Source organism: Neoarius graeffei, chromosome 12 (genome assembly GCF_027579695.1).
Source record: "Neoarius graeffei isolate fNeoGra1 chromosome 12, fNeoGra1.pri, whole genome shotgun sequence".
Lineage (NCBI taxonomy): Eukaryota > Metazoa > Chordata > Actinopteri > Siluriformes > Ariidae > Neoarius > Neoarius graeffei.
Genome location: NC_083580.1, coordinates 70,432,468 through 70,459,959, shown reverse-complemented (window position 1 = coordinate 70,459,959; position 27,492 = coordinate 70,432,468). Strand labels below are relative to the sequence as shown.

The window sequence follows — 27,492 nt, the reverse complement described above, 5'->3', positions numbered from 1 at the left end:
CTAGCCGCTTTATCCTGTTCTACAGGGTCGCAGGCAGGCTGGAGCCTATCCCAGCTGACTACGGGCGAAAGGCGGGGTACATCCTGGACAAGTCGCCAGGTCATCACAGGGCTGACACATAGACACAGACCAGTGGCGGCTGGTAGTCTTTCAAACAGGGGAGGCTGGTCGGTTACGATATTTCCAGATTTTAAAAGAAAAAACATCAATTTTGCCCATACTCTTGCCTCTGATCTGGCTGATTGTTGGCAGGGTCACAAACTGTGAAATAACAGGTTCTTTTGGCCCATTAGCCTACTGTCCAATATACATGATGGTGGTGTTGGGGGGGTATATTTTAACATTTTATATTTTAAAATTGTGGCATGTTGTTTAAAAATTGATCATTATTGAAAGCAGCTCTTTGTCAGGAACCTCAGCAGTAACAGCAGAGTGTTCTGGAATAGGCACAAGCACTGACCTTGGGGAGCCAAACATAGAGCTGGGTGCCACACATTTCATTCAATGACACTTTCCCTATATTTTACTTATTTTGACTGAGAAATGTTTTATTGACAATTTTGATAACTCTTCACTTTTAATCCAGGTCTGTAGTGTGAAATGTTCTCGGCTGTGTTTTTGTTTAAAAATGTTTTCCAAATTGTAGCTGTGTTTAATTCATATCCAGAAAAATATATATTCCAATATAATATACTCAGCATAAACATTTTAAATAGATTCTATATTTTTGGTCCATCCATGACATATTACTAAAGTAGCCTATTTACTGTTGTTGATGTGGGTCACTTGCTGTTAGCCAATTCACGTTCTCGTACCAGGAGAGCTGAAAGGAACAAGTATTATTCCCTACCTTTTTCACCAAGTCAATTTGAGGTGTTGGTCTACCCTGCTCTTTAATTTTAATTTTTTCCTCGAAAGGAAGACTGGCAAATGGCTTCGCCAAAATTAAATCAACAATGCTTGGCATCCGTGCGCAGCTTTCTTGCTAGCTGACTAGCCCCAAAATTTCTGGAACTAAGATAGCAAATTTGACAACACTATATTTACACTTTATTTACAATGAAAATATATACAAACTAAAAAAGCTGGTAGAAACCGTATGTAATGAATGAAATCGAAATGTAAGCTGATCTCTTACAATACACCACAGCACTTGCGAATCCGCATGGGACTGAACTGAGATTCACCGCTGCCTGTCTATAGTTGAAACGAGCTGTCAATCAAAGAAAATATCTGGCCGCTTTCACCAGTCTCCTTGCGGAAACTGCCATGTCCCTCCCACTGTGAGGCTGGGAGTCCGGTGGGTGGGCGTTTTCGCAGTATTTGTCCAATAACCATCTTGCATTTTGATATTGAAAGCGCATAGCTCCCAAATGCCATTGAAGTCCACCGAGGCTGGGAGTCCGGTGGGTGGGCATTTTCGCAGTATTTGTCCAATAATCATCTTGCATTTTGAGATTGAAAAGCGCATAGCTCCCAAATGCCATTGAAGTCCACTGAGGCTGGGCTGCATCGCACTGTCACGAGGGGGAAAAACTCACGCACACATTAAAGTTATAACGGAATGATTTCGCACTGTAGTGGGTTGAGCACATATATTTCTATGATTCTGGATCTGAAATAGCAATGTTATAAAGTCGGCTATAACATAAGCCTAGCGCAATTCATCCTACACGATGTTCGTCATTTTTAGAGGAGGCTGAGCCTCCCTCGTTGTCTTAGAGCAATCGCCCGTGACACAGACAACCATTCACACTCACAGAAAGGCCCTCGCCGGCCACGGGCCTCAAACCCAGGACCTTCTTGCTGTGAGGCGACAGCGCAAACCGCTACACCACAGTGCCGCCCTGCCATTAATGTAATGTAATGTAATCAATTTGAAAAGTGAATCTATTTCTGGTGGGAAAGGAAAGCTAACAGTAAGGGTGTAAAAATAATTAATATTTTTGAAACTGATGTGTAAATATTATATGTGTAAATAGGCTTGCATGCTGACGAGACCTTGGTTCAAGTCCTGTCAAAAAAAAAAGTGTTGTTAGTTTAAAACAATAAGAAAACAACATGTATAAGGTTAAAATAATTTTATACATTAAAAACAAAAATAAATTGTTGAATTACAATGAAGATAAACAGTAAATGCTCTTAGTACTAATAAAACAATCTACATGTATTCACTAAAATCTCAGTAGGTTGATTACAGTTACATATGATATGCTTAAGGACAGTCGCAAAAATAAGCCAGTTTGAACAGGAAGTTCTTCAACTTGGATTGAAAAATATTGATAGAATCTGTATTTCTTATGTATTCCAGAATTTAGAAGCAATATAAGAAAAAAAACTGCTGCTATACGGGTCCGTCTCAGAAACTGGTCTCTCATTTGGGACATTATGGTCAAAAAATAAATTTTCTAATTTTACTTTTTTTTTTGCATTTATCTAACACTCAATGTTTCTTTTCTCATCTCATCTCATTATCTCTAGCCGCTTTATCCTGTTCTACAGGGTCGCAGGCAAGCTGGAGCCTATCCCAGCTGACTACGGGCGAAAGGCGGGGTACACCCTGGACAAGTCGCCAGGTCATCACAGGGCTGACACATAGACACAGACAACCATTCACACTCACATTCACACCTACGCTCAATTTAGAGTCACCAGTTAACCTAACCTGCATGTCTTTGGACTGTGGGGGAAACCGGAGCACCCGGAGGAAACCCACGCGGACACGGGGAGAACATGCAAACTCCGCACAGAAAGACCCTCGCCGGCCACGGGGCTCGAACCCGGACCTTCTTGCTGTGAGGCGACAGCGCTAACCACTACACCACCGTGCCGCCCTCAATGTTTCTTTTGTCATGTTTAATAAGAATAAAGATAGTATCTTGCTTTATCTGGCCTCCACTGTGGAATTTTTTTTTTGATTACAATTCAAATGCTTTTGTAAAATTGATTTGCATATAAAATAACTACATCAGGAAGAATTAAAGCCCCTCCTTCACAGATGAGTGAAAATATTGAATAAATTTCCTCTTTTTGATTGCTTGGGTTAAAAATGCCAAGTTATGATGACTGAATTGATTATTCACTTAAATATGAATAATATGATACATTTTGGGGATTTGATATGGCGAAATAGGACACAATGGAAAAATCAAGAACACACCGGAAAGATGAGAATAACGGCGGTGGTAAAAGAACAGCGACTGTACCAGCTGAAGGTCGCGCGGGTCTCTGCTGCGGCGCGCGAGCAACAGGACATCACTACCGCACTGGACGGAGTGCGAGGCCGGGGCGGGGCAAAATGACTGGCTGTAGATTCTATCCAAAAGTTCGATCTAAACTGACCATGGTTGCAAAATATTGGCCAAAACTACGCAAACACTACGAAATATGAACGTAAGATGAAAAAGAAACATTCTATTGCCTTATACTGCAAGACTAAAACACAATAAAACTGTCAAAACTCACCTTTTCAGTGATAACGTCCGAACAGATCACCCGCGTAACAGAAAGGCCGCAAGTGGAAGCACGATCGACTTCTAACTGTTGGAGTGGAAAATTCCATTCTACACATGCAAATTGTTAATGTGTGTCCTTCCCCGCACACAAATAACACGCTACGGTAAAAAATAGACCACGACTCATTTTATAGCTCAGAAATTCATACAAGACCAGCTACCATCGTAACATATTCTGTAAGAAACATATTCTATACCTAACTTTCAGCTTTCGTTTTAAAAAACAAAATCGCAGATTTATAGCTAAATTTTTATATGGTGTAGTGATTTTAAGTTCCTACTTTTGGTGAGGTAGTAACCTTGACCCTGAGGCTTTCCGTTTAGATCAAAACACACAATCGTATTGGTTTTGGGTCTGCGGAAAATGGAGTCACAACAGTGATTAAATATTTTGCATGATGTTTTATTTCGGTTATGATTATTCTGTGCGCGCACCAATCCTTAGGTGTATAAAGTTACAACTTAAACTACAATTAGTGATAACTGTAGACTTTTCAGTGGACTACAACCTTTTTAAGGGAACGCGATGTAGTCAACCATTTATCATGTCCCAGATCAAGCTGCCATTTTTCCACAAATTTGCAGAATTTTTGCCAAATTCTGAATAGAGTATTCACGTCAAAGATTTAGTTTTATCATCATTTTATTTCAAATTAAAACCAACATCACCATTCAAAACCGTATAGTTTATTGACTGTGAGTATATTTAGTGGGGTACCCCCACAGTACCCAGTTTCTGAGACAGACCCATATATACACTCACTGGCCACTTTAATAGGAACTTGTTCTTAGCTGGAAAGACTGGAACCCAATGTGATCTTCTACTGCTGCATGCTGAGATGCTTTTCTGCTCACCACGGTTGTAAAGAGTTGTTATGAGTTGCTTTATCCTTCCTGGCAAAACAAGATCGAACCAATCTGGCCGTTTTCCCCTGAGCTGTCTTATCAACAAGGTGTTTGTTTCTACTCATAGAACTGTAGCTCAATCAGTGTTTTTTGCACCATTCTGTCTGTGTAAACTCTAGAGACTGCTGTGTGTGAAAACCCCAGGAGATCAGCAGTTTCTGAAATACTCAAACCAACACCCATGCCACAGCGAAAGTCACACTTCGAGATCACAATTTTTCCCATCGTGATGTGTAGGTATCATGCCGCCATCTTGTGTCAGAACTACAATTCCCAGGCAACTTCCGCATGATCTACGTCACGCGCGGGCGGGATCGTCTACGTCAGTCCGCCATGCGCGCATAAGTCCAAGCGGAAGCTCCGCCATTTTGTCTCTCGCGTCCGGTTTTCAAGGAGTCTGGACGCATAAAGGGATGCTCTCCACCCAAAAAGACGTCTTCTTTCTTGCAAGATCCATCACTCAGCGCGATTTTCTTTCTTACCCTTGGCAAAGGTAAACTCTAGAGTCGCGCGATCTTTAAACTCAACCTGAGTTACAACCGGTTTACTTGTATTAGAAGTGACGTCACGACTGCAGCCCAGGCAGTTAAAAGTTAAGAAGCGATTGAATCCTTTTTAACTCAAAAGCGCTGTGCATCTTATTCTGATCAGAGACTTTTCCTCACGAACGCTGAGGTTCGGACCAAGAATCCTCTGCTTTCTACGGGAACCACCCAAGTGCTCCGCTGGACCCGAAAGTTTCTACGCCTCCATCACGAGCGGCTCACGTGCTCCCACGGCGAGGCCCGAAACTACACCGGCGAATAGTTCTTCATATCTTGCTAAAGGCAGGATTAAGTAAGATTTTGGCATTTGGGCATAATTAGGATAGTCTTAGGAATTTGCATTTATTTGAAATAGTGTGAATTTAAACCCAGGTTTATCTGTTACACTGTTAGACACGCAGCGTGTTGATTTATTTTGGTTCTGTGTTCTCTCAATTTGTTTTAATAGGTTGTGCATGCTTCTCTCTGACTAACACTAATTTCCTTATCATACATTTTGACCTTATCAAGGTTTCAGTGAGTTTGGTAATGTTATGAGTGTGGAATCTTTTTGTTACTGAGAAAACACGTGCTCAACAGGCCTGACCAGGCCTGATACACTTTAGACAGCTTCCCTTTGTCTTTAGCAACACGTGCTCAGTAGGCCTCACCAGGCCTAACAAACACACTTTAGCTAGGCCATAGGGCCTTTTACAAACCCATACTAGCAACACAAGGCTAATCTAGGCCTCCACCACGTGTAGTTAGCTACACGAGGCTAAACACATGGTCAAGTCCTTCATACACACACAAGCACACATTAGCAACAGAGCTAATCCTTTGTTCTGTTTAGATAACATTCTTTTGTTTTAGCTAGCAACAAGCTAGGTCACACACACACACACACACAAGCACACATTAGCAACAGAGCTAATCCTTTGTTAGCAACAAGCTAGGCCATACACACACACCACACATGTATATACACACCTCACTGCTTGTATATATTGATTTATTATTTTTATCTTTGTTATAATAAATTCATTTATTAAACAAACTGTGTTTTATTTGTGTGAACGATATATGAAGTCCCCAATCTTCTCAAAGAATTCAAAAGGTGCATATAAGTTACGTAATATGGTAAGTGATCGTAATAATTTGGAAATATACCATAATCTAGCTGTTTGGTAATTTATCCAGGATTCATGGTATGATTCACTAAATGATTCCCTAAATGATTCATTAAACGATTCCCTAAATGATTCATTGAACGATTCACTGAATGATTCACTTCAAATGAGACTGATTCTATGGTATGATTCAATTCAAATGAGTCAAAGTAAATGATTCAATGGGGTTGATTCATTTTAATTACCTTCAAATTTAATGAGACTGATTTAATGAGATTGATCACTTAATTTCAATAATTAACCGATTGCACCCACAGATGTTTGAAGTGAACATTAACTGAAGCTCTTGATTTGTATCTGCATGATTTGATGCACTGTGCTGCTGTCAAGGGATCGGCTGATGAGAGAACTGCATAAAATAAAACAGCAGGTGGATGGATGTTCCTAATAAAGTGGCCACTCACTGATAACATGAATAAGAACACCTGTACCCGTGCTCATTTATGTAATTATCCAGTCAGCCAGTCATGTTGCAAAGGCACAATAAATAAACTTGTAAAATCATGCAAATACAGGTCTAGCGCTTCAGGTAATGTTTACATCAGACATCAGACTGTGGAAACATGTGATCTCAGTGATTGTGTCATGGTTGTTGGGCTTGATCTGATACTGCTGATCTCTTGGTATTTTCACACACACAACAGTCTGTCGAGAAAGGTCTGAAAAGAATGGCCAGACTGCTTCAATCTCTCAAGAAGGTTAGTGTAACTCAATTAACTGACAACTCTGTACAACCGTGGTGAGCAGAAAAGCATCTCAGCAAACATAACATGCCAAACGTTGAGGGAGATGGGCTCCATATGCTCTGAACCCATGAAACACTGGGTACTCCTTTGAAACAACATAGAAATACTGTTTCCAAAGTGTTAGCACCAGAGGTGGACAAAGTACCCAACTTCATTACTTAAGTCAAAGTACAGATCCCACTGGTCAAATGTTACTCCGATACAAGTGAAAGTTGTCCAGTCAAATTTTTACTTTAGTTAAAGTACTTGCTTTAAAAAAATACTTAAGTATCAAAAGTACATTTTCTGCCAGTGCGTTGTTGTATTATTGCCACAACGCTTACAAAACCTAATGCCTCTGAAGCAACACACTGGATTTACAAAATGAACACATGCTGTACCATCGTGGTGGTTTAACGTTAAGCTAGCTAGTCAGTGAAGCGCCACCTGACATGCTAGCAAATGCTTTTCAAACTTGAAATCATATTGGGTAGCTAACGCTACGAGAAAAGATTTCTACATTCTGTTTATTTGGCAAGATTATGCTAAAACATATTTCTGAAAACACTTCAGATAAGGGGTTCGGGGCTCTTTGCTAAGGGCTGTCCGGTCCCTGTACGAACGGAGCAGGAGTCTGGTTCGCATTGCCAGCAGTAAGTCAGACCTGTTCCCAGTGCATGTTGGACTCCAGCAGGGCTGCCCTTCGTCACCGGTTCTGTTCATAATCTTTATGGACAGAATTTCTAGGCGCAGCCAGGGCCAGAAGGAATCCTGTTTGGGAACCACAGGATTTCATCTCTGCTTTTCGCAGATGATGATGTCCTGTTGGCTTCTTCAAACCAGGACCTTCAGCATGCACTGGGGTGGCTTGCAGTCGAGTGTGAAGCGGCTGGGATGAGAATCAGCACCTCCAAGTCTGAGGCCATGGTTCTCAACCGGAAAAGGGTGGCTTGCCCTCTCCAGGTTGGTGGAGAAGTCCTGCCTCAAGTGGAGGAGTTCAAGTATCTCGGGATCTTGTTCACGAGTGAGGGAAGGATAGAGCGTGAGATCGACAGGCGGATCGATGCAGCCTCCACAGTGATGCGGTCGCTTTACCGGTCCGTCGTGGTGAAGAAGGAGCTGAGCCAAAAGGCGAAGCTCTCGATTTACCGGTCGATCTACGTTCCGACTCTCACCTATGGTCATGAGCTTTGGGTAATGACCGAAAGAACAAGATCGCGGATACAAGCGGCTGAAATGAGTTTCCTTCGCAGGGTGGCTGGGCGCTCCCTTAGAGATAGGGTGAGGAGCTCGGAGTAGAGCCGCTGCTCCTCCACATCGAGAGGAATCAGCTGAGGTGGCTCGGGCATCTCTTTCGGATGCCTCCGGGACACCTCCCTGGGGAGGTGTTCCAGGCATGTCCCCCCGGGAGGAGGCCCCAGGGAAGACCCAGGACACGCTGGAGGGACTATGTCTCTCGGCTGGCCTGGGAACGCCTCGGTGTTCTTCCCGAGGAGCTGGCCGAGGTGTCTGGAGAAAGGGAAGTTTGGGCTTCCATGCTCAGACTGCTGCCTCCGCGACCCGGTCCCGGATAAGCTGAAGAAGACGAGACGATACTTCAGATAAGTTAACGTTATTCATGTTAGCGTAACACCATTTTTACATACTAACTAACAGTGTCCAAGTTAACTAGCTATGTGTTTACGTTAGCCGTGGACAAGGCTACGGCAACTTGGCGGGCAAATCCATAGAAAGTCATTTGACGAACCAGACTGCATAGCTATTGCAACGTTATCTCTAAAAGCACAGACAACTTCACTGCAAGGTTTCCCTTGGAATAAAACATTTATGTCGAGTTTTTATAGGTTTTTTTTAGTGATGTGGTTCGTTTCTGGCAAACAAAGCAAACATTTAAAATGAAACGAATCTTTAATCCTTTGACAAAACTGAAACATGGGTTCATGGGCCATGGGTGTGTGCATTCTCCAGAAGAACCACCTCCTTCCATTCTGCCATCAACTAATCATGTTAAATAATGCTGCTGAGAAATGATTGAACTTGATTTTATACAGTCTATGGACGTGACGTGCCTCTTGTGATTACTGATCGGCTGTTTCAGTGTCACCTGCGAATAAACCAATCACGCTTTAGAAAGGAAAAGAAAAAAACATCCACTTTCATAGTAACGAGGACCTTGATAGAAATGTAGTGGAGTGAAAAGGACGATATTTGCCTTTCAAATGTAGTGAAGTTAAAGTCATAAGTTTCCAAAAACAATAATACTCAAGTAAAGTACAGATACTCAAAAAGTGTACTTAAGTACAGTACTCAAGTAAACGTACTTGGTTACTGTCCACCTCTGGTTAGCACAGACGAAAGAAGTAGAGCACCCCATCTCCTCAATCATAACTGAACTCCTGTGTATGCTATTATACAAAGCCTCGAGTTTGTAAATATTATGAATAATATGAGTCATCCAAATCTGTGACGAAATTGGCATCACTTTTGTTTGCGTGAGCTAAAGTTTCAAGGTGTTCCCTGACGGTAAAAACACTTCACTGAGACAGTAGATCTAAAGGATGTTTACTTTTACATTTCCATGTTTTCATCTTACTGGCATATGTACCGTACAAGCCATCTGGATCAGAGTATTGAAGTTCTAAAAGAAAGCAAAACTGAGGAAGATGACCTATGTCGTAGTGTGTAAATACTGTAACGTGTGGATCATCGGTTCATTTATTCATTAAAAAAAGAAAAGAAATTGCCTTTATCATTGGATCATTGGATATGCCTTTTTATTCTACCCACATTCACTGGATATGAGCACTCTGATTGACTACTCTACTACTAGGCTATCAGCTCATATACCGTGAGTAGAGAAAAACAAAATGATGGAGTGTGTTGCTGAACCAACCGAAGACGAAATAAAAACTCTACTCAAAAACAAAACCCCAAAAAATACATATACTGTACATTATTTACCAGCTGGGAGGTCCGTATCGTGAAATACCGTAACCGAGGTCTTGAAAGTACTGAGCGAGGTCCTCTGGGCTGAGGTCAGTATTCAAGGCTGAGGTCACGGTATTTCACCACACGGACCGACCTTAAGCTGGTAAATAATTTTTTTTTCTTTACCAAATTCTAACAGAAAACGAGAGTGCCTGAAAGGGAAAACCGAGCCGATACGCCATTTTGAATCCTCATTCACGGCTGTAATGCAAATGGCTTCCTCCTCGGTATACAAGTGCACTTCCATGGCAGGAAAAAAAACTACATTTTGCCACCTATGTAGTCCCCTATTTATACAAAATTGAGTCATTCAGGATTCAGCCATGTTTTTGCTTGGCGTTAGCAACAGTTACAGGTTTTTAGCTTTCTCCTGAAATGTTTTCTTTAATTTTGTCTTCATCAGGGTAGTAAAACTCGCTTTCGCTGTGAACACTGTCGTTATCACTATCCATGCTGTAAAATTAATGCTATTTTGAATCTTCATTCACGGCTGTAATGCAAATGGCTTCCTCCTCAGTATACAAGTGCACTTCCATGGCAGGAAAAAAACTACATTTTGCCGCCTATGTAGTCCCCTATTTATACAAATAGGAGTCATTCAGGATTCAGCCATGTTTTTGCTCGGCGTTAGCAAATTACAGGTTTTTAGCTTTCTCCTGAAATGTTTTCTTTTATTTCTTCTTCCTCAGGGTAGTAAAACTCGCTTTCGCTGTGAAGACTGTCGTTATCACTATCCATGCTGTAAAATTAATGCTATTGTCTTGAGAAATGCTGGCAAAAATTTATAAGATTTTTGATAATACAGGTAGTCGTCGACTTATGACCTATGCGACTTATGACCGATTGACTTTACGACCATCTGGTTATGACTGGCAAGTGTTTCCCCAGCTGAGCTAGCTGAGCGTACAACAGTTTCCGCCCCAGCTCCTGGCTGCGCCTCTCACCGCGTACAACAGTTTCCGCCCCAGCTCCCGGCTGCGCCTCTCACCGCGTACAACAGTTTCCGCCCCAGCTCCAGGCACATGCGCAGTCTCTCTCTCGGGCTCCCTCGTGCACTCCATCATACAGTTTCCGCCCCAGCTCCTGGTTTATGAAACGAGCAAATGCTCCCGCCAGCCCGAGCGCTGCAACAGCTGATGATGACGTAGACGACCCACAGCCAAGCACCAGTGATGCCAGCGGTCACTAAATTTTCTATTTTGCTATGTCTTACATTTGTATTTTGGTATGTTTCAAACTAAAATGTTTTCTATTTTTCACACCTGTATTTTGTATTTTTTGTTTTGCACATATTAAACGAATTGTACTGTACGCAGTGTAGTATGCAGTGTTTGACTTAAACCAAATAATGAGCCAAGGTAATGAAATAAGAAAATGTTGATAAAATAAGACTTTAAAATGATTACAATATCATTACACATCACGATATATACTAAGTAACTTTAAAAACGCACAGTGGAATTCAACACGATATCACTTTAGATCCATGCATATATTTGAAATTTATGATATTGTATGTAATGCACACACATCTTGAAACATCGATAAAGGACATTTATTGTCAAACTCAAGAATTAATTCACAATAAAAAAAATTCAAAGTGACAGTTGGTCCATGTTCGGACCGTCATGCTGGAGATTCTGGGTCTGTGTCGTCCAGGGGTCTCAGCAGCAGTGACTGAGGGGGTCAGGAATCTGTCACGGAGGTGAGCTAGCCTGATGTGCTGATCCTGAACTGGCGTCGTGACTCGAGGCTGACCAGGGCGTGGACGATCCCTGGTGCTCCCTGTCTGTCTGTAACGCTGACTCAAACGGGAAATGGTCGAATGATGAACACCGAAGTGCCGGGCGACCTCTGTCTGTGTACTTCCGGCACGCAACATCCCGATGGCCTGTTCACGTTGATTTTGGCTTAGGCGTGGCATCTTCAATAATGACAATTTTCCCATCATTTCCCCCGGGTATTTATAGGCAAGATTGTGTGTGTACAGTGTATGCAAAATTTGTTTGAAAATTAAAGCCTGTCCATGTCATTGACTACCCGAGTCATATTGTACGTTATTGAGTACAACTCCCTTAAATTCTGATTTGAGCACAGATTTGGAACTTATTCGGGTGGAACGAAGTTATTTTTCCATTGTGATATATGTCTTTTCTTCTTGAGATAAACTCAGCACGAATTCAGCAAGTTTTATCAATGTGCGTTTTTAAAGTTACTTAGTGTACTTACGTTCATTTAACATAGGCCGACTTACGACCAGATCGGTTTACGACCGGTCAGTCGTAACCAAACGCAGTCGTAAGTCGACCATAGGCGGTCTTTCCATTGGGCAAAGTCGGGCAATTGCCCTGAGCCTCGTCCAATCAGGGGCCTCGTCGTCGCGTTACGGTATTCCTGTTTTCCTGCATGCTATACATCATCATTTACTATGTAATAATTCATTGTGATTATACATATTTTCCACTCGACATGAACCACATTGCTACGAAAATAATAAAAGCAATAAAGCATGATTCACGTGTAATCCTACAGCTACAGTAGATTCACAAGCAAAACCACCAGTATGTGACGTGATGTCACGCACAGCTATCCGGCTTCGCTCTTTCTCAGAGCCGTAGTGTCTGAAGTAACCTAGGCAACGACGCGAGCGGGCTGAATACATGCACCAGCACCATCTTGCTCTAGCTGCAGAGCCCTCATAAAATTTTTTGTTAAAGTAAAATCAGAATGAAACGATTTCTAAGTGGCAGTGAGAAAAGGAAGAGGAAAAAGGATAGCGAACAGTTTGTTGAAAAGCTACCGAAATTAACAACCTTCTTCCACACAAGTTCTTCCACCACCCATGAGACTGATAGATGGGCACACCGACAGCAGCGCACATAGACAGACAGGCAGACACACACACACACACACACACACACACACACACACACACACACACACACACACACACACACACACACACTATCCTCTACTGACACACACACAGCTTATATTCAGATATTCAGTGATCTTTATTGGGTTTTTTCAATCATTTCCATGTGTTCACAATAAATATTGTTCGTCAGTACGTATGATTCATCATCTCATTATTATTACAGATGTATGGGTTGGGGTTGAGGGGGGCCTCCAAATTGTCCTTTGCCCAGAGCCTCAGATTTCCTAAAACCGCCCCTGAAGTCGACGACTACCTGTATTATAAATAAATCTTATAAAAAAAGATAAATGTTGACAAAAAATGCTACTATGTTTGTTGTTGTTGTGAACGAGCGAGTCGCCAGAGGTCCGTAACCGGGGTCCGTAACGTAGGATACGGACCCGCTCGCCAGCCAATCAGAGTACAGGATTTGGACCGCGAAAAAAAAAGCAACAAACTATGGAATAAAAGTATTTGATGGGAAGAATGTCTCTTTTTTATTTTTCAAGAATGTTTATTTCCATTTCCGGTTGAGAGTACGCTGTGTGCATTTTGCCTGCCGCTTCTCACTGGAGCGTTTTATTTTTCTTTTTTTCCTCCCTTTGTTTTTCTTTCTGTGTTTGTATAGTTTGATGTTTGAGATTTTTTTTTGTTGTTTGAACATTTTGTCCGCCGGTTGTGGTGTAACTCCGGACCCAGTTTTGGGTGTCGGTTCCTTTCAGGCCTTGGTCCGCTATGGGTGATGCCTGTGCTCCTCGCTATGGGCTGCAGTGAGATCATTGCTCTTTTTAACATCAGGGTTGTCCAGCGCTCTGTGCGGCGATACTTCTGTGCTTTGTGCGGTGTTCTGAGCGATGTTACCCGGTGGCATTGCAGTGGCTTTGCAGGTGGTATGGGACATACCAACACTCTGTGTGGCGGTGCTTCTGTGCTTGCTTTGTGGATCCATTGCACGGTGTTCTGAGCGATGTTGCCCGGCGGCGTCGCAGTGGCTGTGCAGGCGGAGTGGGATTTATCTTCGTGTGCCTTGAGCAGTCACGTACTCTGATTAGCTACTCTACTACTAGGCTATCAGCTCATATACCGTGAGTAGAGAAAAACAAAATGGCGGAGCGTGTTGCTGAACCAACCGAAGACGAAATAACAACTACTCGAAAACAAAACCCCAAAAATACAAAAAAGCAACAAAATATGGAATAAAAGTATTTGATGGTAAGAATATATCATTTTTATTTTTCAAGAATTATTATCGCATTTTCCACAAACTGCTCCTGTCATTTCGCCGGTTTGTTTGCATCCTAAGCAGAACTGATTTTGTCGGACGTTTTGTATAAAGTTTTTATTTATCGAATTTGCAAAAAATAAAAATAAAAATGCTCTGTTTCTCAAAATCCAGTGAATGTGGATAGAATAAAACAGCTATTCCATTCAATCTCGTCGCGCATGGCTTATAGACGACTCGGTGCTACGTGCCTCGTCAGCTATCAGGTCATGTATGACTCGATTTCATAGAATAACTGTTAAATCGTGGTACCATGTATTAAAAACATATCATTATGAGAGTAATATTATTTATAGTAGAATATGTTAGTACAGGGGCGGCACGGTGGTGTAGTGGTTAGCGCTGTCGCCTCACAGCAAGAAGGTCCGGGTTCGAGCCCCGTGGCCGGCGAGGGCCTTTCTGTGCGGAGTTTGCATGTTCTCCCCGTGTCCGCGTGGGTTTCCTCCGGGTGCTCCGGTTTCCCCCACAGTCCAAAGACATGCAGGTTAGGTTAACTGGTGACTCTAAATTGACCGTAGGTGTGAATGTGAGTGTGAATGGTTGTCTGTGTCTATGTGTCAGCCCTGCGATGACCTGGCGACTTGTCCAGGGTGTACCCCGCCTTTCGCCCGTAGTCAGCTGGGATAGGCTCCAGCTCGCCTGCGACCCTGTAGAACAGGATAAAGCGGCTAGAGATAATGAGATGAGATGAGATGAGATGAACCCTCATAGATTAATACAATATAACACACTCCTTATACTCATTTTCTTTTTGCACTCACGAACTCCGGCTTGGTGGAAAATCTTTTTCATGTTGTACTATACAGTCACCGGCCACTTTAATAGGAACTTGTTCTTGATTCTAAGATTCCTGTTCTTGGTTGGCAGGAGTGGAACCCAATGTGGTCTTCTGCTGTTGCATGCTGAGATGCTTTTCTGCTCACCATGGTTGTAAAGAGTGATTATATGAGTTGCTATATCCTTCCTGGCAGCTTGAACCAATCTGTCCATTTTCCTCTGACCTCTCTAATCAGCAAGATGTTTGTTTCCACTCACAGAACTGTCGCTCACTCAATTGTTTTTCGCACCATTCTGTATACTGTTGTGTGTGAAAACCCCAGGAGATCAGCAGTTTCTGAAATACTCAAACCAGTCCATCTGGCTCAAATCAAAACCCATGCCACAGTGAAAGAAAGTCAGACTTTGAGATCACAATTTTTCCCAATCTGTGAGTGTATACCATACTTTGTATTCTGCAGTATATGGGTAATCGTTGCATTGAATACTGTACTTTTCTTTCTAGCATAAAACCACATCCTTTATTTCCTTTCACTTGCAGGTTTCTAAAATTCTATGCTGCTAAAGAGTGACTTGGCCTGAAGGTCATTGAAAGGGCATTTTGGAGCCAAGACAGTTCAAGAACCACGGCCTTAAAACTTCCCGGTGGTATTCTTATGAGACAGAGGAAGTGGCTGCCATGGTTTCAACAAAACAAATGAGATATTGTTACAAAGGCCAGGATATACAACAAGCTTTAGTAAACCAGCGTGAGGTACGAGTAAACGTCCTTGGAGATACAGATCAATATCGCACGTCCTCCACATGGGAAAAATTTGACTTTCACTTGGCAACTTTCCACACATTATTGCATTTTTGTATTCTTTTACTCAAAGCATCAGCAGTTATAAATCGTATTTCCTTACATGTAAACAATGATAGTTAATATGACACATACCACAGTGTTGGTAATTGCTCGTGCTGTACTTTTGGCTGCAAGATTTATATTAAGGCCATTATTAAAAAATGTTCTGTTTCCGGTCCACTGGCTGGGTGAGTGCCGTTTGTGCGGGTGAAATTTTTTTTTTAATGCCGGTTTTTCAAAATTTTTTTCGGGTTCATAAATCTAAAATCGAACTTGACATTTACGCATTCCCAGGGCTTTCCACTAAGGCTCATACTAGCCAGCCATGACAAATAAGTAGCCGGGGTGGTAAACACAAAATAAACTCCTGTGCACGCAGTTCCCAGGATTAAATGTATTTTCCACAGACCATTTATTTATTCACTTTACTCAAATACAAAGTAAAATGGCAGTAAATCTTCTTTCTTTTCTTGCGTATTGCATCATGAGGCGTTCCTGGCTTGTAAATCTCTTATTTTCGGTGCATGACACGTTCACACAGCTGAGTGCGCGCACACACCGCATGTCGGGGCGCGGATGAGTTACTCTCCCTTGATCAACGGTTCAGTTTGACATTATTGTCAGTCCGTTAGATAAACATTTAATTTTATTAAAATCGAAAATTAATATTTAGAGCCTGTGGGCTACAAAAATAGTCATTAAAGTAGCCGGCTGGACTTAATTGTGTGGCCGGCAGCCGGCGCTTGTGGAAAGCCCTGTCGAATCAGCTCTGCGCATGCACCGTGCGGCACAAAAAAATGGCAGCCACCATGAAGGAAGGAGATCCGGAGTTTTCAAACATTTGCTGAAGTGTGAAATCGCAAAATGGTATTCTGGCGAACAACAAAATAGTAAAGATTCAGAAAAACAAATCATTCAGTGATCATTTTAATAGTGTAATTTCATCCGAACTAGGCCTAACGCTCGATTTAGAACTACAAAAAGTCCGTGTGTCGGACATTTTAAGTACCTTTGTAAAAGTTTTGCAAATGTTGCAGTCAGCATTTAAAATGCTAACTTAAAGTTTTTGTACAAGTTTCATTTGATTTAACTGTCATATTTTATTAAATGTGTCTGCTTTTGTAATAAAAAAATTACTGAAAGAAAAAGCAAACACGGCATTGCGATTTCTTATCCATCCATATATAATAAAAAAAATAAAAAATAAAATAAATAAATCCCTCCCTCCCGACTGAAATTTTTTTTGCCCACCCGGTGGACAGGAAACGGATTTTTTTTAAGGATGGCCTAATGCCCTTGTTAGAATACTTTACTGTTTCCATCGTAAAACTACAAGGGCACTCGGTAGCGTGCATACCTCTGCCAAGCCACGTATTCGGATTTGCATCAAAATCTAATCAATTGTTCTTCAGTGCATGGCTCACCTTTTTTCAACACTTCATCAAAATCCGTTCACTACTTTTTGAGTTACCTTGGGAACAGACAAACAAACGAAGGCGAAAACATAACCTCCTCCAACAAAGTTGCCGAAGCCATGGCCTAATTGTTAGAGAAGCAGCTTTGGGACCAAAAGGTTGCTGGTTTGATTCCCTAGACCAGCGGGAATGGCTGAAATGCCCTTGAGCAAGACACCTAACTCTTAACTGCTCCCCAGGCTGCTCTGGGTACATTGTATGTTGCTCTGGATAAGCAAATTACATAAAGGTAAACATACACGTGGACTTTTACAGCAGATACTCCACATAAATAGGTTGTAAATATTGACATGGTGAAGTTTTCTACCTTCAGATGTTTATTTAGTATTTTTTGGAAAGAGTCTTTCATTAAATCCAAGCAAGAGGAAAAACACAGGATGGTGAGAGAACAGCTGTTATATTGTAAGTGATAACTTGTTTTGGCCACTTTAATAGGAACACCTGAACACCTCCTCATGCCTGCAAAATATATGAGTGATTCCACGCTTATGGGTACTGAAATGGGGACATGAACTTATTCACCTAAAACCATTTCTTTTTTTACCATCAGGTCACAAAACATGTAATCTTTAATGAATGATATGTTAAAAGATAACTTTAATTTTGTGAGATGTAATAAAAACATATTTATATGCCAAAGTCAAGCCTATGAGTTCCAAAATGATGTCTGTTACATTACTTCTGTTACGATTGTCCATCTCGCGTCTGTTACAAATTAATTACAATCTAGCTATATACCATGTTAATCTTATTGAAAGAATGTGTATGTTTATTCTACTACACATGTTTATTAATTATATTTGCTAAAACATCACCTTCCTATGTTTCAAAAAGTAATTCTACATTGTTAAAATTGAGAATATATATGTCCACAACACTTCTGTTACGTTCTGACTTTGGCATATAAATATGTTTTTATTACATCTCAGAAAATTAAAGTTATCTTTTAACATATCATTCATTAAAGATTACATGTTTTGTGACCTGATGGTAAAAAAAAGAAATGGTTTTAGGTGAATTTTTAAAAATAAGTTCATGTCCCCATTTCAGTACCCATAAGCGTGGAATCACTCATATATATATATATATATATATATATATATATATATATATATATATATATCCGGGCGGCATGGTGGTGTAGTGGTTAGCGCTGGCGCCTCACAGCAAGAAGGTCCGGGTTTGAGCCCCATGGCCGGCGAGGGCCTTTCTGTGCAGAGTTTGCATGTTCTCCCCGTGTCCGCGTGGGTTTCCTCCGGGTGCGCCGGTTTCCCCCACAGTCCAAAGACATGCAGGTTAGGTTAACTGGTGACTCTAAATTGACCGTAGGTGTGAATGGTTGTCTGTGTCTATGTGTCAGCCCTGTGATGACCTGGCGACTTGTCCAGGGTGTACCCCGCCTTTCGCCCGTAGTCAGCTGGGATAGGCTCCAGCTTGCCTGCGACCCTGTAGAAGGATAAAGCGGCTACAGATAATGAGATGAGATGAGTTTGTGTTTCCTTTTTTATTTAGTCTTAGATGTAACGCAACATGCCACTGTGCCAAGCAATAGTGACACTCAACTGTATGTTTAAAAATAAGAATATTCATAATTTCACACAATGAACAGGCATGACATGGCATCATGCAAACTTCATAACACACAATCACACTGCGTCAAGCAACGGTGACACAAAAAATAACTTCACACAATTAACAGGTGCAATTTTGTTCACCACCAACAGTGACTTTAGTGGGTGCATTTTACTTTTTCCGATTTAGTGATATAACAAAAATGACGTGGCATCATGCAGTCTTCATAACACAAAATTACACTGTGTCAAGCAACGACACATAAAAGAGAACTTCACACAATGAACAAGTGCAGTTTTGTCAACCTACATGCGATGGTGGTACTACAGGAACATTTACAGATGAGTATAACAAATAGATTTATAGATAGAACTCCTTCTTATATTGGTGCCACCATAATTTCTACCACTTCATAACTTTTATCCCCCTTTCCTTCACAATCCACCTGGAATAACATCCATCTCTCTCCATCGCTTTCCTTTCTACTATTCCTTCCCCATACACTGATTTCCCATCTTACTTTACAGAAAACTGCCAAAGACCAGACAAAACAAGTTCTTCAGATCACAACAGGGAATCAGTAAATATCATCAGAGCAGACTTGACCTCATTCTTGGCATTACAGTAAGGCAGGCCTACTGGGTTTGAATTAAATGACAGTTAACATTAAGCTAGCTGATACATCTCCTAACATTGACTAGCCAGCTAACTGCACTAACATTTCCACTGGGACAAAAAAACCTGTCCTGTGGGGAAATTTTGACTGACTTTCCGCTTCTTTGTAAAGAATTTCCTTATGTCCATTGTGTCTGGGGAGGGAGCAAATATTGCAAACAATTCATCATCGGTTGCTCTGGGTGTGTGTGATCACTGCTTCAGATGGGTTAAATGCAGAGGATGAATTTTACTGTGCTTGAAGTGTGCATGTGACAAATAAAGGTTTCTTCTTATCAACCAAGAATACCCCATTAGGCTAAGCTTATTTCATTGTTTAGTTGAACATTAATTTAACGTGGCCTAGGGTTAATTTTGAGGGCATGTAACAAAAGCACAAGGTTTTAGCAAAAGCTAGACATTGTGAGGTGGCAGTGGGGCTGACGTTACCTCCTCCACTTTCGAGCAGCCTGCACCTTGCACCAAAATTTCTCTGCTTGCACTGAGATTCACTTCACTAGCGTGCGGTGAGTTGTTGTAGGTAACGCCCGGAAAACCCAGAGTGGATTTTCAGTGGTCTGTGTATTCTCTTATCGATCAAGTGGAATGGATTCTTTCATGAAGCAATAGAAACAGCGCTGGGTGAACTAATATTTTATGTTAAATGTGGGGGGGTCCAAACAAAGAATTATGAAATGTGAAGGGGACATGTCCCCTTCACATTCAGTGGTGGCAACGCCCATGATTGCATTACATCATTGCAATTACATGCCCCGATCACGCGCCGGGAGCGTGATCAGCTCTAAAGCTGATTGGATCTTCTCTAATCGTTGGCTTGTACGCATGTCTGCTATGCATGTAAGGAGCATGATAAGATAAACATGTTTCAGTGCAGAATGTTCTGTCATTAGTCCTTCCTTGAAGAGGCAACGCTCAGTGAAAAGGAAATATCACAAAACAGTCTGACACTAAAATTCACTCTACTATATATATATATATATATATATATATATACACACGGGTGGCATGGTGGTGTAGTGGTTAGCGCTGTCACCTCACAGCAAGAAGGTCCTGGGTTCGAGCCCCGTGGCCGGCGAGGGCCTTTCTGTGCGGAGTTTGCATGTTCTCCCCGTGTCCATGTGGGTTTCCTCCGGGTGCTCCGGTTTCCCCCACAGTCCAAAGACATGCAGGTTAGGTTAACTGGTGACTCTAAATTGACCGTAGGTGTGAATGAGAGTGTGAATGGTTGTCTGTGTCTATGTGTCAGCCCTGTGATGACCTGGCGACTTGTCCAGGGTGTACCCCGCCTTTCGCCCGTAGTCAGCTGGGATAGGCTCCAGCTTGCCTGCGACCCTGTAGAAGGATAAAGCGGCTAGAGATAATGAGATGAGATGAGACAATGAACAGGTGCAATTTTGTTCACCACCAACAGTGACTTTAGTGGGTGCATTTTACTTTTTTCCGATTTATTGATACTCATAACAAAAATGACATGGCATCATGCAGTCTTCATAACCCAAAATTACACTGTGTCAAGCAACGACACATAAAAGAGAACTTCACACAATGAACAAGTGCAGTTTTGTCAACCTACATGCAATGGTGGTACTACAGGAACATTTACAGATGAGTATAACAAATAGATTTATAGATAGAACTCCTTCTTACATTGGTGCCACCATAATTTCTACCACTTCATAACTTTTATCCCCCTTTCCTTCACAATCCACCTGGAATAACATCCATCTCTCTCCATCGCTTTCCTTTCTACTATTCCTTCCCCATACACTGATTTCCCATGTTACTTTACAGAAAACTGCCAAAGACCAGACAAAACAAGTTCTTCAGATCACAACAGGGAATCAGTAAATATCATCAGAGCAGACTTGACCTCATTCTCGGCATTACAGTAAGGCAGGCCTACTGGGTTTGAATTAAATAACAGTTAACATTAAGCTAGCTGATACATCTCCTAACATTGACTAGCCAGCTAACTGCACTAACATTTCCACTGGGACAAAAAAAAACTGTCCTGTGGGGAAATTTTGAATGACTTTCCGCTTCTTTGCAAAGAATTTCCTTATGTCCATTGTGTCTGGGGAGGGAGCAAATATTGCAAACAATTCATCATCGGTTGCTCTGGGTGTGTGTGATCACTGCTTCAGATGGGTTAAATGCAGAGGATGAATTTCACTGTGCTTGAAGTGTGCATGTGACAAATAAAGGTTTCTTCTTATCAACCAAGAATACCCCATTAGGCTAAGCTTATTTCATTGTTTAGTTGAACATTAATTTAACGTGGCCTAGGGTTAATTTTGAGGGCATATAACAAAAGCACAAGGTTTTAGCAAAAGCTAGACATTGTGAGGTGGCAATGGGGCTGACGTTACCTCCTCCACTTTCGAGCAGCCTGCACCTTGCACCAAAATTTCTCTGCTTGCACTGAGATTCACTTCACTAGCGTGCGGTGAGTTGTTGTAGGTAATGCCCGGAAAACCCAGAGTGGATTTTCAGTGGTCTGTGTATTCTCTTATCGATCAAGTGGAATGGATTCTTTCATGAAGCAATAGAAACAGCGCTGGGTGAACTAATATTTTATGTTAAATGTGGGGGGGTCCAAACAAAGAATTATGAAATGTGAAGGGGACATGTCCCCTTCACATTCAATGGTGGCGACGCCCATGATTGCATTACATCATTGCAATTACATGCCCCGATCACGCGCCGGGAGCGTGATCGGCTCTAAAGCTGATTGGATCTTCTCTAATCGTTGGCTTGTACGCATATCTGCTACGCATGTAAGGAGCATGATAAGATAAACATGTTTCAGTGCAGAATGTTCTGTCATTAGTCCTTGAAGAGGTAACGCTCAGTGAAAAGGAAATATTACAAAACAGTCTGACACTAAAATTTACTCTACTATATATATATATATATATATATATATATATATATATATATACACACACTATTGTGTAAAAGTCTTAAGCACCCTATTTTTTCCATACAAACTTTGTTATAGATTTCTATTTTATGACTTCTACATTATCGAGTCAGTACAAAAACATTTTAGAGTCCAAACATTCGTTTTCCAGCACAAAATTAAATATTACAGAAAAAAATGTTTGTATCTGAGCAGCATGTTACATAAGAGAGCACTTTTCAGATTAAAAAAGAAAACATAATGAAGGCTGCTGGGTTTTGGTGCAAAATGAAGAAGTGAGTGTGACGGTCAAAGTGTCCAGAAGAACTGTGGCTGGTTCTGTAAGATGCTCAGTAAAACCTACAGCTCAGTTCCTTATAAAACTGCACTCATCGTACCTGAGATGACTATTTTTTTTTTTAAAGCAAAGGGTTATCTCACACCAAACATTGACTTTGTTTCATTTATTATGGCTTACTGATTACTGTTTTAATCCACTTTTGGTCTCTAGCATTTCTTTACATGTGTCTAAGACATGTTTTATATATATATATATATATATCTCATCTCATCTCATTATCTCTAGCCGCTTTATCCTGTTCTACAGGGTCGCAGGCAAGCTGGAGCCTATCCCAGCTGACTACGGGCGAAAGGCGGGGTACACCCTGGACAAGTCGCCAGGTCATCATAGGGCTGACACATAGACACAGACAACCATTCACACTCACATTCACACCTACGGTCAATTTAGAGTCACCAGTTAACCTAACCTGCATGTCTTTGGACTGTGGGGGAAACCGGAGCACCCGGAGGAAACCCACGCGGACACGGGGAGAACATGCAAACTCCACACAGAAAGGCCCTCGCCGGCCCTGGGGCTCGAACCCAGGACCTTCTTGCTGTGAGGCGACAGCGCTAACCACTACACCACCGTGCCGCCCATATATATATATATATATATATATATTAGGGTGCATCAGTTGCCCTCACTTTCATAAAATCTGATGCATTTTTGTTTGGGTGTTCCTTTTCACCAATAAAGACATCCTGTAAAATTTTTTGACCATATTCAAAAGTCTAATGGTGGCACCATGAGGTTCATTTTTTTGCCAAAAAACGCTTATTTTATGTTTTCGCGTAAGGTTTGAATCACAATGTTGGACTCCATTTATTGATTTCTTGTGACCCAGAGATCATGTTAAGAACCTTTGCAAGGGATTGAGAAGCATTAATGTGATTCATAATACATTTGTATTGTTTAAAAGTAGTTGAACAATGATTCAATGAACAGCTAAAACTCAAACTGTGCTTGATAATATATTTAGAATATGTACTAAAAATGTGTATCTAAGATATTTGGTATACTCTATAAGGTGCCATACTGTTTCATGAAAAGTGATCGAAATTGTGTCATAAAAGTAATAAAATAGCAGCTTTTTCCAAAACTTTGAGCTCCTGGTGCCACCATTAAACTTTTGAATTTTGTCAAAATATTTCACCCAGTGTGTTTTCTTACCAAAAGGAACATAAAAACAAAAATGCATCATGATCGGAGGAACTTTTCATTTTTAGGGGGCAACTGATGCACTACTATCTATCTATCTATCTATCTATCTATCTATCTATCTATCTATCTATCTATCTATCTATCTATCTATCTATCTATCTATATACAAAGACTGCCTCTTTATACTTGCTACTAGACATAAATTAAAAGGGAGGTGGCAGGGGAAGTCTGGATGAATGCAAAGGAAAAGGGAGGTGGAGATGTCTCAGACATAAGAGAGTCTCACTGCGACACAAACTCAGTGGTGCGATGACTGGAGGTGGATTTTGGATAAACATTTGAACTGTTACACCTGAGTATTAGAAGTGCCTCAGCCTGAATCATCTACCGCAGCATAACAATGTATAAGAGTAGCTATCAGAGTGGCTATTCAAAAGCCAACCTGGGATGTTCTGCCAAGAAAATGCACAAACCAGAGGAGAAGGGTTGTGGTTACTTCATGAAGATGGTCTTCTTCTTTTCCTCGCTGATCCAGTCTCTCATCATCGTCAGTCTGGTGCTCTTTCTAGTTTACGGCCAGCCGGAGCAGACGATAGAAGAGAAGAGAGTCCAGGAGTTGGAACAAAGTTATATTAATCTAACTTTGGAGAAAAAGGATCTTCAAGGCAAAATAAAGAACCTCACCAATCAACTGAATGTCACTAAGACAGCAAAGATGGCTGTTGAAAAAAGCTTGAACACGTTTCGCATCCTGGCAAAAAATTCCACCATAACTATAAATTTCTTGCAGGTCAAATGGGTAAGAATTTATGACTTAATCATCAGTCCTTAATATTATTCAGAGGACATGATAATGTGAATTATTATTATATTAGTTATTCTCCAATACTAATCCAGCATGTCAGATTACACATGAAATATTACCCTGGCAAATCTCAAATACTTTTAATCAATACTTTTGTTTTTGTAATAGACTAATTTGCAATCATTTGTACTAATATTTAAGAAATACACAGTTTTGTGTGTAGTCAGTTATATGCATGAATTTGTTTAAATGCTTTTATTTCTGTTCAAGAATTTTTTCAGACTATTTATGACTGTATATGTTTTTAATTTGGCAGCAAGAGTGTGAGATGGAAAAAAAGAAACTCATCATTCCCACTTGTCCCGGTGAGCCACCTTTGCTCTTCATTGATATCCTGTAAATTAATACACTCTTACATTCTAATGTCACAAATCAAGCAAAAGCCCGGCTCAACTGGATACATCGATGTAATGGTTTTCAAAATGTTTTTAAAAAAAGCTTCACAGTGAATTTTATTTTTTCCTTAGACCGAATGTGTCCATATGGGCTTAAGAAATGTGAAGACATGATAAAACTCATCCAGGCGAATTTCACCGAAAAAATGGCGACAGCGAGACTTAACTTAGAAAGCGCCAACAGAGACAAACTGCAGTATCAACTGGACGCAATTGAACTGCGGCGAAGCAAAGTCTCCCTTGAAGAAAGGATCGAAAAGTATGAGAAATCGTGTAAGGAGGATTTCGTTAAGTCCTTACAAGGAATCCCGAACGTCACCAGGGAGTTTCTTAAAAAAGTCGACGACTTGTTCAAGAAGCACGACTCCTTCCAGCTGACGTGTGACAAACAAAGCACAAAACTTGAAGACATTCGTGCAAACTGCAGCAGCCTATCGAAAGAGGTGGAGAACAAGCTTCAATTGTATCTGGACAAAGTGGGGAGTCAGGTCTCGTCAATTCTAGGCTCAAATGCCAAATACCAAACAGAAAACAAACTACTGACAGAGGATGCCGTTTGGTGCAAGGGGAATCTCAGTGCCACTGTTGAAGAGAACCAAAAGGCTCGCAAGCAAGCCCAGCTGAACTATGACCAAGAAATGGAGAAGCTCCTGCTGCGGGTCAGACAGCTGACCGAAAATAGCAATCTTCAACAAAAGCTAGTGTCTGTGAAAGAAGCGGACATAAAAATTCTTAACGAGAAAATCAAGACCCTCAACATATCATTGACCACTTGTCAGGTGGGCTTTGACCAAGAAATATCATATTATACTTCATAACGCTACACATAAGATGAAATGATTTCAAACTGTTCATTGTTTCCTTATAGGCAACAACAAAACCTTTTATTACTTCTGGAAGGTCCCCCTCTTTCCCATGGTCAACTGGGTCACAGATGGCTGGAACGGGTCGCACTGGGCAAGGTACAGCAGGATCGAGGGACCTAGGGACAAGTGGAACATCCTTGTTCAAAACACTGTTGCCTGGAGCAGCACCCAGTGTAAATGACCAGTTGTCAGGTAAGAAAAAATGAACACGAACCTTTCAGCTTGTGTTGTAACACATTGCGGTGGAAGTATAACACGTTTACTGTTTCTGTTTTTTTGTCCCCAGCACAAATCAATCAGCATTTGCGAGAGCTTCAACGTTACACCAAAACAGAATGAAGGGACCACTGACCAGTCCAAAGACCAGTTCAAACTTGTATATGGAATATATGTATAATAATAGTTTGTACCACCATGCTGTTGAGACCTCCGATCTGGGGTTGGTTTTCCAAAAGCCTCTTCATGTTAAGAGCATCTTAACTAGGAGACAGAGTGTTCATTGTACTGCTCGCGCGACCGTTTAATGATGGTCTTTGTGCTACGATGCTTTTGGGAAACCCATCCCTGATTGGTTAGGAGGTGATGATTACTTTTCTATAACAACCTCTCTGACAGTAGTGCCTGCTATAAAACTAATAAGTTTATATTAACGCGTTGTCGTTTCTATAGTAAGAGCTCATTTTGCAAAGATGGCACTCCGCATAATCTCAGTCATAATCATAATCACAAGTCTGATGCGTGCTGTTATTTAACAAAGAAAGAAAAACATGTAATTGTTGATACGGTGAAATTTTATTCATGTTTATATAACTTTTGTGGAAGAAGTCTCAGGTTTTCAATGCTTTGTAACAGTACATTTTCCTCCACGGGAGAGTCTTTAGGACAAACCAAGCAAATGAACACTTTCTGGTTTCTTGGGAACAACAAGCAGTGTTTTGTGGGTTTGTTTGTTTTTTTGTCTTATTAAATTCGAGATCGGGGGGGGGGGGGGGGGAGAGATATGCTGGTAGGGAAACAACTGTTTATAAGGTGTATAATATACAGTACATGATAACCAGGAACTAACTAGTTCAACAGCATAAATGTGACTATATACAGTTATAAAGCTCTTTGTGTTGTTCAGTAATAACTGAATGAAAAATCAGTTCCTGTGGTATAAAAGGAATTAAACACTTTTGGATGTGCTGTTATACGAAACAGCTCACCATGCCGTGTTTTATTCTTTAATTCACCAGTGTGCATATTTTAATGCATTGTGAACAGTCGTACTATTATCCTTATGACGTTAATAAATTGCATTTGGCTTGCATGACGGCACAAATGGAATCCATTTAATATAAGAATATAAAATCTTTAAGTCAGACTACTTGCAATTTTGCACTTATTTGGTAAAGTCTTCATATATGACCTAAAAAAAAACCCAATAATAATAAAAATCACAATTGAAAATGCATTTTTCTCCGTGTCATGATAAGCATGGATGTTTATACATTAAATTATGCATTTGAAACACATATTTATGTTTCTTTTGTCAAGCACATGGCAAGGATCCAACTTACGGACGTCA

General features: G+C 41.0%; 1 protein-coding gene across 1 annotated transcript; it reads left to right on the top strand.

Annotated features, from left to right (window-relative positions):
• Positions 1 to 24,085: 24,085 nt before the first annotated feature.
• Positions 24,086 to 27,376, top strand: plvapa (plasmalemma vesicle associated protein a). Its single transcript, XM_060935205.1, has 5 exons — positions 24,086 to 24,598; positions 24,921 to 24,969; positions 25,132 to 25,838; positions 25,928 to 26,117; positions 26,212 to 27,376. The coding sequence occupies exons 1-5, from the start codon at positions 24,200 to 24,202 to the stop codon at positions 26,262 to 26,264; spliced, it is 1,398 nt and encodes a 465-aa protein (XP_060791188.1). The 5' UTR covers positions 24,086 to 24,199; the 3' UTR covers positions 26,265 to 27,376.
• The last annotated feature ends 116 nt before the right edge of the window (positions 27,377 to 27,492 follow it).